We start from the raw sequence: 16,511 nt of genomic DNA, 5'->3' as shown, positions 1-16,511 counted from the left end.
TTATACTATTGATAAATTTTAGGTCCAAACGAATAGCGATATTCTTATTTTCTTCTTTTTTTTTTGTTGAAGCCTTAAACAATCATTTACGATGTTCGACGGTTTTTAAGTAGAAACTCATCCACCCTGTATTTTCACATACAAGCAAAACTAAAAAAGTACACGTGCTAAATATTTTTTTTAAAATTACAAATAGAAAAAGTGTTTTCATTAGAGACAAAAAACTCTTTTCTATGTACATTTTTTATTTCGAACAGGTTTTTTTGTCATGAATGTATATTATGTAGGCACCCTATAATAACATTTATAAAAATTGCGATTGTATTTTTTTGATGAGTTCACAGATTTAAAAATAGATATATGGCAATTCCTTTTCNATTTAAAAATAGATATATTGCTGTAGTAATAATGCATTATTTATTTGATTAATATGACATGTTTTTATTTTTATTAAGATTGTATTACTTATTAGAGTAGCTGACTTATAAAGGGAAGCGTTTAGTCAGTTACACGAATTAAGGTATCGTTTGATTGAGGTTTTTAAAAAAATTAAATTTGCAGTTTTGAAATGTTATTAAATAAATAATTGGACACAGATAATTTTTTGTGGTATAATTAGAAAAACGTTATTTTTATAAATTAATAATGTAACAGACTCTCCTAAATATCTGAATTATAGTACAGTAAACTAAACTACTAAACGGTATATATACTTCATTTACTTTCTCTAGCGATGCGCTCCTTCCAATGTCTTGGATGCGTGTTGGCAAAACCGTAGGTAGGGAGAAAATAGCTCATTATACTCTCGACTCTTGTTCATTAAACATACTTTTTCATACAGTACCTGCTAAAAGTTTTGTTCAATCATGAATAGTAGCGAGTCGAAAACAAGTGTTAAAGCCTTTAATATGTCTTCAAAAATAAATAGACATCTCGTTGATATTTTCAGTAGTAAATGGTACTAATAACAGCACATTTGAGCAATGTAATTATAGTGGATAAAATGGTCAAATTTTCCGTGCAGTACTGTACGGATTATACGCTCCTCGCCGGTTAAGAGTTTGACCGAGAGTTGTCTCCTTCTTCTTCTGGCGTAGTGCTGTTCTTTTCTACTTTGCGCCGATCAAACTGAAGGTCACATCGCTACAGAAAGTAAACGAAGTATACCTAAGTATTTTTTTAGCTCTCTTTCTCGTAGCGTCATTTTTTTTAACGCCACCCTCCCCTAAAGGATACTTCTATATCTTCCTTTAAACACAAGAACTTTGCATATTAAAATTTGAAAAATTAAAATGAAAAATTGATTGCTTCCTCTTAATTGAGTGGAAAATTAATTACTTAATTATTTAATCGATGACTCCTAATTTAATAACAATGATTGTAATAATGTTATCATTTACTCGAAGTTGAGTTAATCATAAGTCGGCTCTTTTTACAGTCTGTAAGTAGGAGCAGTAATATTAATAATATTGGGAGTGCATAAAAATTGATTGTGCATGCTAGTCTTTAGGTTTTTATTATTTAGCAAAAAAATATACGTATTATGTAGTAGCAGTTCTCTATGTAAATTTTCAATCGCATTATTTTAAAATGTCATTTTATTTAAATACTACAATATACAAGCTAATTAATAATAGATGTGTTACATATTATCAGGGCGGGGAAGCAAAGTATAATACCTACAATATTATTGAGAGGATGCGTGTTGACCAGTTGTTTATTCAACGACATACGTACCACGCGTATTCTATCTGCATTTGTACTACGTACACCTACAGGACCGTACGGTAACTTTTTCAAACTTGACCTTTTATTTTTATACACCAATCGAAAAAGTAGGCAATTTAACACGAATGATGTTAAGGGCACTCAAAACTGTTTACTCTATTCTTTTCGGGGTATTTACCATTCGAAACGTTAAAATGACAAAAGTAAGGTTAAAGTGACTGGAAGTTTATTAAATTGTGTAAAAATTTTCAACATCGATGTACTTGACGAATTGTAGAGAAAGTACCACAGACAGGTAAAATGAAATCATATTTAATTATTTTAGTAAATTTCGATACGATAGACCACATAGAAGAAAAGTTATTAATAATATATTAATATCTTGTTTTTTAATCAATTTAAAAATACAGTCGTTTACCAGATTTGTTGTACGTCGATGACGTAAACGCAATTTCTCAATAATTTTACAGTAAGTTTAAATGCGACAAATAAGCCCATTTGGTTGAACCAATTAAAAAAAATGATCATGTCTCTGCTTACGATTTTAATATTTTTTAACAAGCATAAAACACCTATTGCGAGACCTTGCTAAAATGTAACACCCTTAAAATGCTATTTAAAATCGGTTTTTCATTTGTTTCATCATTAACCTACAGTCGCTGATTGTTTTACAAGCATTATTTGCAATGATACGTCATGTAAATAACAGAAATAATTTCTATTATATATTTTTTTCTGTAGTGTCTTAACAGTTGTTGTTTTTAACCGTTGAAAAAATAAAAATTAATAAGATAGGCAACTAACAAAAAAATTTGTAAAAACCATTTTATTTGAAATTATGTTTTGCACCAAACAGTGTAAAACAATTTTTATCTATCCCGTCATTAATTCAATATATCCATTGATTTTAATAGAAAATGATGGGACATTATAAAATATAACATTAATAAAGGTGCGGCACAATTTTACGCCCAAAATCAATAGGTATCATATTTATTATAAAAGGACAGGAATGAAAGTTATATCAATAGAAAAATATTGCGTCAGAGATGTTCTCAAAATTGAAAACTAAAAACTGGCGTTAAGGCAGATAAAAAAGATATTGCATCGGATGAGAATTGAACCCGATCACATCCGGATACGTACCAAACGTTCCAATTGTAACAAAATAATACTTATGATTGTTTTAAAGTGTGTAAAGTTCAGTGTAAAATGAAATTATGCGAAGAAAATTCGAAATAGCTGTAAATTTTTGGATTTTTCTAATTAGTTGTAATTATTCGATTTTAGCATTATTTTTGCACAACCATAATTTATTAATTTATTATGGTTGTTTAAATTATTTACGTGACGTTCCATAATAACAACATTTAACGTTAACTTATTATTTACGCGTTGGCTAAAAAAATGTTATTCGCTCTTAAAAACTCGAACAAACAAGAAAACTCCGTAACAATTTAGCAACAACAACAGGTCCGTCTTCTTCACAGTTTTTTCTTTAATTTGGCAAATACCGTGCAAAATACGTTGCAGTCTTAACAGGTTACAATTAATAGGTATATTTTTATTAATTAGTGGGCGGATGAGTACTTTTTTATCATCGAGTACTGCTAGGAGAACTCATGCTCGTGTCCGATGACGTTGTTGCGGAATCCGAGTTCAAGAAAAATCGAGGGGGTAGTTGTAATGTCGGATATTCCGGACCTGTTAATGATAATATGATTATGCTTATAACAAACAGATGAATACTTAAAAAGTATTTGATAAGTAACTGTTTCAGTTAAACAAAAATATGATGTTTATGATATGCAGATATTTTAGACAAATAAAAAAAAAATATTTTATTTATATAGCACCTGCCTTTCGTTTCTAACTGCATCCTTCGCTCTTAAAAGTTAAAATTTCTTCGTTTTTAATGGTATTTATTAAAAACAATTTTAATTTACCAATACGTTAAAGTGAATTAACTTTCTTTTACCGCTACACACTGCCTTAAATTAAAAAAAAAAAAGAATTGCTGCTGGTGTCCCGCCTTCGCCGAGAGTCGAACCCGAGTTTCTGGGTTTACGTACTATTGCTCTACCACTAAGCTATGAAAGGTAACAGCGGCAACAATAACAACACATATCTAATTACGTAGGACACAAAATCGTTGAACCAATATAAAATCATTATTAACAATGAAATATTTAAAAGAATTTTTGTAGGAATAAAATAATTAATCAAAATATTAATTAATTTGAATGTGATAAAATTAACTCCACAAAAATTCTTCTAAAAGCATCTCATTGTGACTTCTGGTTCTTCTTTGTACCAAAAAATGATTGAGAAATAAATTGTTTTTACTACTTTACCTGGAGGGAAGACATTATCCTGGAAGGACCCCGTTAAATTTCCTGCAGGAGCGTAATGGGCTACCACGATAATTTTTCCTGAACGCGACCTCGCTTTCCCCACTCCGAAATATCTGGTGTTTCTCCATACCATTTGTGTAAAATGACCTAAATTTTGTAAAAATATGTATAGGTAAACAAAGAAAAGCAACGAATTTCTTCTAAAATTACTATTATCTCTATATTTCTAATTAGTTTTATAGTATGTACGCATCACGCAAAAACCACTAGAGAGCGACATGAAGACGAAACAGGAGTAAAGAGGGGCAGAGGTAGACCTAGGTTATATTACTGATTACTGTTCACAAATAGTTAGGGATGTGAGGTGTTCTGATTTTAGGGGAATGCGAAGATTGTTTCAGGACAGAAAAGTGGGAAAGTGATTCCCTGTACACTTGCTCTTTATCTTCGATAAAAGTTATCACGACATTCCTGCTTTGTATAAAATTCTTACAGCAACAATTACTGCTGCTTTTCAATCTATACATCGAAAACGCGATCGACATCATTAAAGACAGTACAACTGTAGGGATAAATATACAGGGGCAAAAGATTAGTAAGCCTAGATTTGCAGATGCTATAGCTGTATTAGCATCTAGCAAGGAGGAGTTAGAGATAGATTTAAATAAAATGGAAGCGGTATTGAAAAAACAGCATTGTATGAAAATAACAAAAAGTAAAACAATAATACTGGTATGCAAAAGTAGAAAAAATATGAAAAGAACGAATATAAGGATAGGAAACGAAAGATTAGAAGAAGTGGATCATTTTAGGTACCTAGGAAGTCAGATAAGTCAGGACGCAAAGAGTAGTAAGGATATTAAGCAGAGGCTGGTGCAGGATCGAGTCGCCTTCAATAAAAAGAAGTCACTTCTATGCTCGCGAACGGTTAATTTGGAAATTCGAAAAAGATTGTTATAACTGTATGTTTGGAGCACGGCATTATACGGGTGCGAAACATAGACAGTGGGCGCGGCGGAAAAGAAAAGATTAGAAGCATTTCAATCGTAGTGTTACAGACGAATGATGAGGATACCATGGATAGAGAAGGTTAGAAATGAAAAGGTATTAGAAAGAATAGAACAGAGGACCCTATGGAAGTCAATAAGAAATAGGCGAGATAGGTTGGTAGGACACCTTCTCCGGCATGAAGGTCTAGTCAGAGACATATTAGAGACAGAAACAGGAGTTAAGAGGAATAGAGGTAGACCTAGATTAGATCATAGACATATATTAGTGGACATGCCTTAGCCGTATGTCGTAATAATTTCTTGGCTCGAAAAGTGAGGTTTATGTCGTATGGTTTCGGACTAGTGCTATCTCTTTCATGACACGCTTACGCACTATCGTGAGAGAGATGGATATTGTCCGAAACTTCGTTCCATCTCCTTCTTTTGTTGTACCACAATTCTGACCGCTAAGGCATGTCCATTAGTAAACGTTGATGGATTAGATTAGTTTGCAAATAGTTAAGGATGTGGGTTATTCTAGTTTTTTTGGAAAATGCGAAGATTAACTCAGAATAGAAAAGAGTGGAGGTGCGTGTCCAACCAGTCTGACTGACTGACGACCTTATGATGATGACACGTACACGAAATGGATAACCGCCTCAGTGGGCGCCATTATGTGAGGGGCAAGCGACGCAGTACACATGTGCGGACAAGGGAAGAACTTTCTACTTCTGCCTCACCGTTAAGTAACAAATTATTGGTCCGAGGTGCCTGTTTCGGTGGGCAAAATCGCGGGAATCAGCAAGTTATAAATATGATTTAATTTTCCTGTACTTTTAAATTGAGGTTGAGGTTAGGTTAGGTTATCGCGTTTAAGTGAGTTTAATTTCTACTTACCTGCATTAACATTGGCGTGAAGAACATCAGGTTCCTTGTTATAATTGTACTGACGAACTGCACTATACCAGTATGAGGCTACTTCCTGCCCTATAAGCAACAAATTGTACAATAAAGAATAAATTAGAAGACCATCTTCTGTGCGCCCTTTTAAACATTACCTGATACATCATTCTGAAGGGCGTTTGTGAGTCTGCAGAACAAATTCTGTCCGATATCTTTGTCATTTCTATAGTAAAATCGATTCGTATGTGCAAGGTGGTTTGCCCATGTCTGGGCTAAATTACAAAGCTGAAACGACAAAAAAAGATACTTTGGTAACTCAGGTCGGGCTATGTATACGAGTACATGTCAATTAAAGGTTTCAGCATTCTAAATTTAATAAAAAAAGAGTGCGCGACAAGACGCCCAGAAATATACATTTATAAATAATGTTAAGTCAATTTAACTACATTCTACTACAGAATATCTCAAGTTAATGAGGTAAAACTATTTGTTGCTGCTGTCACTGCTTCGTAGGGAAGCCAAGCCGAAAAACTTATTAATATTAATATAAGAACTACCTAATAGAATAGTGTAATGTTCGTGGGTTGAACAAATTAACTTTTATGAAGAAAACTATTTATTTACACTAATTATTACTAAACTTAGGTAATTATTCTATTTATTTACACTACTGTTGCTATTCACTGTTCTATTTATTTCACTTCTATCACTGTCTATTTATTTCTTGATTCACTTCTGCAACGGTCAATTTATTTCTACTCTTCTTCGGCGATCGTCTCTTCCTTTTTATACTCCCTTGCCTCCTTTCGGGAACGTTCTCCAGCCGTCCGGAGAAGTCTCGTTTTCTTTGAACGGTTTAATTACTTTCCCGGAACGCAGGTACGACACACACGTTTACAGATACGGCGCACATGAAGAGAGGCGCCCGCGGCTAGTCGGCGAATCGATAAGCCGCTCACACACACGTATGCCCGATCGCACACTATCACCCTCGTGGTCGCTACAATAGGTTAATATAGAATTTGCCTGTATCTAAGTTTCGTCTATAAATTCACTATATATTGTTTAGTCAAGAGCATCTCAAAGGTGATGGACCTCGTCGAATTTTTAACTATTTTAAGTAAACTAATTCGAAAAGCTCGCTGTAAATATTAACTGGCAAAGACGAAAAGCTTCCCCAACAGCTATTTCATACTTAGCAGCTAACTTCATGATGCCTTACATTAGCGATAGAACGAAAGTGTCATAACGAAAACATAAACGGAAACAGAAGTAAATAGTAAATATTTGCGGAAGCGGATGCAGAAGCGGAAGTGTAAGAATCATTCAAGAATTTTTTGTTAGAAATTTTGCATTTAGCACTTGCATCTTTAATACTAGTAAAATAATAATCCCAAATAGAAATTCTTTTTTGTCCCAAAATTGCACTTTCAACTTAAAATTTACATTATACAAAATAAATAAACGCTATAACTGTATTAATATTTTCGAAATGAAAATATGTATTAGAGTTGGCTAAGGGGGAGTTGAAACTGATAAGAGAATAAAATTTAAAAAATATCAACATACCTAATACTAGGAAATAGATTTAGGTTTTGAACTATAATAAAGTTATTTGCATAGGGACAGTATTATTATTAACAATATTTTGCAGGCTATAACGCTGCACGTTGTCGCTAATAGTTCATAAACATAAACGGTTGATAATAATACGTTCACAATATTGCAGTGGGGTCCTTGAAAGCTAGCGAAGGTATTTGCTCAACATGCAATGTTTCAACTAGCAATTTTATTTAAATTGTATTTTGAAAACAGCCAAGTTTACTCAACAGATAAAAGTAATAAATTTTTACGACTTGTTTTATTGTTCCGATATATTGATTTTCAAAAAGATGAGAAATAACATTTTGTTAATACGGAACCAGATGCAGAAGCGGATGTGAAAATATATGCGGAACTTCCGTAATTACGGAAGCGGAACCAGATGTCTATTGCAACAATACCTTTCTTAGAAGAGCATATATCAAATATTATCTCTAACTGTGTTTAAAACTTATACATGTGATTAGGTGGATATAGCAGAATCAATTTTTCAGTATCTCCACTGCAATATTTTTTTTGCCTTGAATTGATATTGAATTCAAACGTTCTACAACCATTTTGAGTTTATCTCGTAAGAAGTTTGTAATTTTATATTAAACGCATGAAAATTCTTTTTTATGAAACATATTTACATGAAAGCTCGCTGCATTGCATTCAAAGTTGTCAGTTTTTGCCGAAAATCTTCGTTTTGGGTGATGTCTTTGACTAGGGCTGTGAGGCCACAGGTCACGCATTATATCTCCAGACTACAAAACCGAAATCCTACATATTTGTAGCAAATGGAAGAAATTAGATTTATTTAAATTTTTAGGAATTATTCGTTTAAACAAAAATAAAAATTTGATTATTGTAAATAATTAGTAGCTAGTGGAAGTGAAACATCTAATAGTATTTTTTTCAAGGACCGACAAACGGACAGAACCACGAAAACTCCTAATATCGGAATCCTTAAAACTTATTTCTCCTATTTTTTTAGTGTTTTTTCTGCAATTGTAAATAGCATGGTCACCATATCAGTAAATTGCTAGTTAATGTTTTCATTTCAAGATTAAAATCTTAATCGTAAACGCTAAATTAATTCTTTCTCCAAAGCCCTTGAACTGTATCTGATTATAAGTCGGCTCACTAGTAGGTACCAATTATAGATCTTGCAGTCCAAAATTAGATTGGCGTGTAATTTGTCATTATTATCGTTGGGGTTGTTTTTATGAAATATGGATCGGTGTGGTCAAATCTCGTCTTATCGTGCTGGTTCAAAGTTCACTAACAATAAGGATCAAATATACATTTTCTGCGTATGTGGAATGTGGATAAGATGAGACGGACGAAATGAAGAGAGAAGTGAGTGAAAGATTATCAATGGAGTATTACTGCCCTATGGTCTAAATCCTAGGCCAGGAGTCGGCAAGTAATTTTAGTTATTTAATTTTATTTTAACAAAGAAAATTAAGATTCTTGTTATTACAAATTAATCATCAAATGTGAATCGTGATTTTGAGCTTATTGGCTCTCATCAGCACACCACAGGTGGATCGGATACATCACCAGTCAAACGAAAACTACTGAAGTACAACAAGTGATAAAATAGTAAGGATGACGTAGAAGTAGGCATTTGTACATGTTACCGGAAATGTATGATATCTAGGAATTGTATACATTTCCTAGGAATTGTATACAATTCCGAAGCTATTTAGGAAATTTATAAAATATTGTTTCAAAGATATATAGCAACTCGCATGAAAAGAACTTACCCTATCGTGCGTAAAGAAGTGTCACTTTTTCATCTAAAAAACGGACAGACAGACACGAGTGATCCTATATGGGTTCCGTTTTTCATTCGTTCGTAGGGAATTCTAACCCGAGAACCAATTTAACATTGTAGTTGAACAAGAAAAACATGTTCTTCCATACATTAAAACTGCAAATGAAAATTTGTAGGCACAATATTGTTTCGTTGAATGATTTGCCACGTTATGTTCAGACCATAGACTTCTTAACAATTTTCTTGTAATCAATAAGTAAAGAACTATTTTCTGTTTTTTTTTTTAAATTTTAGATTCAATAGTTTTGGAGATAAGGAGAGAATGGTCAATTTTCGTCTATTTTTTTTTAAAGTATTTATTTTAAAATTATAAAAAAATATATTTGAGACCCTTACAACAAGCCCTTTCATTTAATATGTTACACGGTACAGTTTGCAAAACGTTTTTTTTTTAATTTACTATTGGCCCGCCGCCCAAAATGACCCCATATTCAAAATTAATTTATTTACGTTATGGGTTTGGGTCACAGAAATTCATGTGTGTACCTACTAAATTTCAACTTGATCGGTCGGGTAGATTCGGAGCAAATTGACTGTGACTGTGACAGATGGACAGACAGAAAAACAAACTTGAAAGTTTTTTGTTGACAAATGATGAGATGTTTATATTATTTTATCTTTTACCTAAGCGAATATAGCTGTTTTGTGAAACATTTGAAAGTTGTATTACTATTTTATGCTGAAATAAGCACATCAGTAGTGCATTCCACAAAATTTATTGCAGTTTGCAAACTTCTTGCTATATCTAGTTATATCTAGGACCTACGACGTACAGTACAGAAGCTTTTTGCTTTTTTACTGTATCAAATAGTAACATTAAAGCGGTCTGGTACTGTAACTTTAAATGTAAGTGGACTTGTAGGCAACAGACAACCCATCGTACACCAAATAAATCTACTTATTTTATCAACTTCACTTTAGTGTTCAGTAGATGTTTTAAAATTTCCGCTGTATCCCATCTATATCTGGTGCCTTATTATTCTTTAATGCTACATCGAAATCTTCCGTCGTTATGGGATAATCTAGCTCACCTATCTACTCACTATCTTCCTTCTCTAATACATCTGCTAACTCATGGCCTGCGTATAGGTTCTCTAAAAATTCTTTCCACCTATCTGCCTTTTCCTCATTTTATATCGGAATGACTCCTTTTTCGTTTCTTATATTATTACTACTGTACCCTATATCTCTAAAATTCCTTTCAATTATATCATAAGCCTCATCCGTTTTACCTACTTCTAACTTTTCTTCTATTTCTTTACACCTCACATCAATCCACTATTCCTTAGCTGCTCTACACTTCCTGCTTATTTCCCACTTTATCGTCTTACATCCTTTTTGGCCTTCTTCGTCTGTCCTGTTTTTGTATTTCCGCTTTTCTTCTATTAATCCTACAATCTCGTTTGTTATCCAGGGTTTTCTATTTTCGTTTTGTTTAAGACCTAATCCATCTGTAGCTGCTGACTTTAAGCACGTTTTGATGCAGTTCCAATCCTTCTCTATGTCCCCGTCATTCGTTTCTCCCGCCGCCTTTAGTATTTCGTCTGTCCTTTTGCCTAGCCTATCACGCGTTTCGTTACATTTTAGCTTTTCTAAGCCGAGACGTCTCCTACCTTCCCTCTTTTTCAGAATTTTCAATTTGAGATTGGTCTTCATAACTACTAAGTTATGATCACTATCTATATCTGCTCCTGGATAACTCCTACAGTCCTCCATTTGATTTTTAAATCTTTGCCTCACAAGTATGTAATTTAACTGATATCCCCCTAAATCGCCTGGCATCTTCCACGTATAGCGCCTCTAAACGTGATGGTTGAATAATGTATAAAATAAGAGATATCATCATCATAAGGTCGTCAGTCCTAAGACTGGTTGAACACGCACCTCCACTCTTTCCTATGCTTAGATAATCTTCGCATTTCCCTAAAACTAGAAGAACCCACATCCTTAACTATTTGCGAACAATAATCTAATCTAGGTCTACCTCTACCCCTCCTAACTTCTGTTTCTGCCTCTAATATGTCTCTGATTAGACCTTCATGCCTGAGAAGGTGTCCTACTAACCTATCTCGCCTATTTCTTATTGACTTCCATAGGGTCCTCTGTTCTCTTACTCTTTTTAATACCTCTTCATTTCTAACCTTTTCTACCCACGATATCCTCATCATTCGCCTATAACACCACAATTCGAACGCTTCCAACCTTTTCCTTTCAGCCACGCCCACTGTCCATATTTCGCACCCGTACAGCGCCGTGTTCCAAACATACACCTTTACATTTACTGTCTCCTTTCTTTATATTCGCTCCTTCCCTACTTTTCCTTCCCTTACATACCAGTAAAATAAAAGATAGTCTAAATAGAAATAAGAGAGAGATTAAGACTACTTATAGGTACATATAAGTATGATTAACAATTATGTACAGGGTGGACTAATCAAGCCATTGAAAATCTAGAATTAACGTGTTTTTATCGAATGACGACTATGAAACAAATTGTATCTCGGTTCATATCTCGAGTTATAAATGTACGTACATGAGTGTTTCATATGGAATTTCTAAACGTTTCATTATTTTTGTGCATCTGCCTTCTGCAATAACTTGCATCATGCCATATGCATGTAGCGACGTACGGATGAATAAATTACAACTTGCATTTACGGCCAGTTCCTTATTTATATTGGAGTCCTGCCAACAAGGGATGAAATAAATTATGAATCGCTTGAAGATCTTCAGATAAATAGGGGTCCCGTATGCTTTTCATCATTATCTAGGCGTATTATAAAGGACACGCCCTTACAGTTAGGCATGCGAGCTACGGGCGAAAGCGGTATACATATGCAAAAGTTTAGGGGATGAAAAAGTCATTTGAAAAGGAAAACGAGATAAATTATTTTTCTTGTACCTTCTTCTAAAAGGTTTTATCATCGTATACATATATTAATAGGTTCAATTTATGATGTTTTCATGTTAAAACTAATTCATAAGCATTTATTATTTATTATATTTATAAAATCGCTTCGTAAATAAGCCATCATTTCTCATAAAAAGTAAAGAATAAAAAATGGTTATTGTGGGTTATCCCTAAGAGACAGACATATACCATCCCCAATCTTTTTGTAGACCTTTTTAAGGTATACAATACTGTAGTACATTATTATGTTGATCTATCTCGTAAGGTTCAGTCGGCGTTTGCAATGTAAGTGCAAAAAAATGTGTTTATTTACGACATCACATTAGAAACCTCTAAAATTATTAGTGTTTCTTTACTATCGGGTTGTTCGGAAAGTCATTTCGTTTTTTCCCGACAGAGGATTTAATTGTATTCTTTTGCACCCAACTTCACATTTAAGCCGTATAATTTTTATATGCTTTGAGAGCTCATATAGCAAGGCTTGTGTGTGAAAAATTCCAATTAATTTTACGCAGTAGTTTTTGGTTGGTGCCCTTTTAAATATGGAGAGCGATAAGCAGCATTTTCGACATACCTTACTGTTTTACTACAGAAAGGGTAAAAATGCTGTTCAAGCCAGAAAGAAATTGACTGATGTGTATGGAGAAGGTGTTGACAGTACGCCAGTGCCAGAACTGGTTCGTTAAATTTCGATTCGGCAATTTTGATGTCGAAGATGCACCGCGTTCGGGAAGGCCGGTTGAAGCTGATAAAGACGCGATAAAGGCATTAGTTGATGTGAACCGGCGAATAACAACACGTGAGATCGGAATGAGGTTAAATTTACTAAATTCAACAGTTTATGACCACTTGAAAGGCCTGGGATTATCTTCGAAGTTCGATGTATGGGTTCCCCATGTTCTCACAGAGAGAAATCTGTGTCGCCGCATTGACGTCTGCGATTCGCTTCTCAAACGTCACGAAAATGATCCGTTTTTGAAGCGCATCATCACTGGGGACGAAAAATGGGTTGTATACAACAACGTCAAACGCAAGAGGTCATGGAGCAAAAAAGATGAACCGGCTCAAACCATTTTCAAAGCCGATATTCACCAAAAAAAGGTGATGCTGTCTGTTTGGTGGGATTTTAAAGGAATCGTTTTTTTTTTGAGCTTTTACCGGATAACACAACGATTAAGTCTACTGTCATCAGCTGGACAAACTGAATGATGCACTTCAACAGAAAAGGTCAGAACGAATCAACAGGAAAGGTGTAGTGTTTCACCAAGACAACGCGAGACCTCACACAAGTTTGGTCACTCGCCAAAAGCTTTTAGAGCTTGAATGGGATACAATGCTACACCCACCATATTCTCCAGACCTGGCACCATCGGATTATTATTTGTTCCGGTCACTCCAAAATTTTTTAGACGGTAAAACCTTCACCTCAAATGAGGAGGTCAAAAACCTCCTCGATCAGTTTTTTGCCAGCAAAGACCAAAAATTTTATGAGCGTGGAATTATGCTACTACCAGAAAGATGGCAAAAGGTGTTGGACCAGAACGGTCAATATATAATTTAATAAAGTATTTGTTTATTATACGAAAACTGTCTTTCATTTCCACAAAAAAAAACGAAATGACTTTCCGAACAACCCTATATATTATGCATGTATTGTACATATAAACCTTCCTCTTGAATTAAAAGTATTCTATTAAAAAAAACCGCATCAAAATCCGTTGGGTAGTTTTAAAGATCTAAGCATACATAGGGACAGACAGCGGGAAGCAACTTTGTTTCATACTATGTAGTGATATTGTAATTATATGTTTTGGGGACTGATTTTGTGAAGAAAATTAAAACGTACCTACCCGGAAAAAGCGAGACCGATTTTGTATATTTAATATAATATCATGCTGCAGTTTGTATGTCATCGCGTAGCATCTAGAATTATATAACGAATTTATTTGGTCCCCTCTCCAATCCCAAAAACCAAAAGGGTGAACATGAAAATAACTCCAAACATGATATATAGCAGTTTACAGTCTCTTTACACAAATAAAAACTTTTAATTAGACAGAAATATAAACTTCAGAAGCGCCTACGTCTCTAAGCTTACGGTAGAAAAAAGTGTGGAAACTTTTTTCTGGGCATCATCATTTCTAAGCGCATATGTCTCATTTTAAGCTCTACTGACTCTTTGAAAGACTGACCTAATTTTCCGGGATTCGTTACAACTTTGCACGAAAAACTGCTGCCCCAATAATGGCTTCCACGTTTGCAGAAACTAATCTAGTTTTTTGACAATAAACGAACAACTACGGTTTACTTTTATACACTTTTTACATCTCAAAAAGCAAAATAGAAATTTATTAGGTTTCTCCCTATACCTTTCTCTATAACAAAAAAATAATAATATAGTGAAACAGAAGCACATGATGTAGCAAATTGTGAACGACCAAATCTAATGTTTTCCTTTGCATTTTATATATAACTGTAGATTTTGTAGTTAAGATGAGAAGAGGTAGACGTAGATTAAATTACTGTTCAGAAATAGTTGAGGATGTGGGATGTTCTAGTTTTAGGGAAATGCGAAGATGAGCTCAGGCTTGGAAAGAGTGTAGACACATATCCCACCAGTCTTAGTACTGAAATTGGAATTGATAGGCAGCTGCCATACAGGTTGGTCCATCACCTATGCTCGACTAATGCTATAGCATTTTTATTAATGTTAGTTTGAATGTTAAATGCTTTTGTTTGATGGAAAAGTTACGAAAGAAGATGACAAGACAATATGAAGGAAGTGACTGTTGTCGTTGTCGTGTTCTTAGACTGAATTAAGTTAATTAAAAGATGAAATCCAAATCCACTGCGCTCGCGTAAACGATCCAAATATCAGCGAATTTTAAGTATACATATTGTAATGTTCGTGGGTTTAACAAATTAAATTTTAAGAAGAAAACTATTTATTTACACTAATTACTATTAAACTTAAAAACACTATTAAATTATTACTAAACTTCGGTAATTATTCTATTTATTTACACTACTGTTACTATTCACTGTTCTATTTATTTCACTTCTATCACTGTCAATTTATCTCTTGATTCACCTCTGCAACGGTCAATTTATTTTTACTCTACTCGGCGATCGTCTCTTCCTTTAAATACTCCCTTGCTTCCTTTCGGGAACATTCTCCAGCCGTCCAGAGAAGTGTCGTTTTCTTTGAACGGTTTAATTCCTTTCCCGGAACGCAAGTACGACACACACGTTTACAGATACGGCGCACATGAATAAAAGCGCCCGCGGCTGGTCGGCAAATCGATAAGCCGCTCACACACACGTATGCCCGATCGCACACAATCACGCTCGTGGTCGCTACAATATAAATGAAAAATTAAATCCGAAAATCTACCGAGCGGCATAGCATTAATGTTTAGACAATTGTTTAGCATTCAGGAGGACATCGGTTCAATTCCGAGTCTGTTTGACCTGACCCAAAAGACTTGAGCTACGTCTAAAGCTTTAAAACTTCAAGGAAACACTCCATTTTTATTACTAAAATGGTTTTGAAAATAAATCGCTTCTTTTGGCAGAAGATATAGAGATGGGCACATTATTACATTTCCAAAAACTTAAGGAATCATCTTAAGGGATGAAAACAATGCTTCTATTGACAGTGATGGTTACATTACAAGAACGATCAAAACAATGAAAGTTGGCTTGGTAATTATACAATTGGGGCTCCATCGCAAAATCGTCCCAAAAATTTTTTCGTCGATTTTCGGTCATTCTACATAAAAGAATTCGATATTAGAATGTGGAGGAGACAGTTTCTTATGACTCCATAAATAAAAAAAAAATTTTTTTGAATGATAATTTTTCAAAATTTAAATCACAGTTCTAAACTGTAGGCGCTGGAAGAGATGGGTGCTGTGATCAGGGGCGGAAGAGGGGGGGTGATGTTAAAAGTTATAAGTTAATCTCCTTATCTCATGATTGTAACTATATAAAATACTGTTATTAATATTAAAAGAAGAAATAAATATGCATATGCCATATACCCTATGGTGTATGCTGTAATAAAAAGTTGTGTCTCTCCCGCCTCAAATCATAATCAGAACCCTCAAAAATAGTATGAAATTCCAATGCAGTAAAAGTTCCTTATTCACGATTTCCTTATTCGCGTTTTCATTATTCGCGAGTGAAAAAATTGCAACCCA

At 34.1% G+C, this 16,511-nt stretch overlaps 1 protein-coding gene across 1 annotated transcript in view; it reads right to left on the bottom strand.

Annotated features, from left to right (window-relative positions):
* Positions 1 to 1,118: 1,118 nt before the first annotated feature.
* LOC108741596 (cell wall protein PRY3-like) overlaps positions 1,119 to 16,511 on the bottom strand; it is a 51,130-nt gene continuing 35,737 nt past the window's right edge. The window contains exons 5-8 of the mRNA XM_025979488.1: positions 6,130 to 6,259; positions 5,969 to 6,058; positions 4,083 to 4,229; positions 1,119 to 3,432 (exon numbers count right to left, since the gene is read on the bottom strand). Of these exons, the coding sequence (XP_025835273.1) occupies positions 3,326 to 3,432; positions 4,083 to 4,229; positions 5,969 to 6,058; positions 6,130 to 6,259 (474 nt within the window). The 3' untranslated portion in view covers positions 1,119 to 3,325. The remainder of the gene's footprint in view (positions 3,433 to 4,082; positions 4,230 to 5,968; positions 6,059 to 6,129; positions 6,260 to 16,511) is intronic.

The sequence above is a fragment of the Agrilus planipennis genome, unplaced genomic scaffold, assembly GCF_000699045.2.
Source record: "Agrilus planipennis isolate EAB-ADULT unplaced genomic scaffold, Apla_2.0 scaffold320, whole genome shotgun sequence".
In the NCBI taxonomy this organism is placed as follows: domain Eukaryota; kingdom Metazoa; phylum Arthropoda; class Insecta; order Coleoptera; family Buprestidae; genus Agrilus; species Agrilus planipennis.
This window is presented reverse-complemented; position numbering and strand designations above follow the sequence as displayed.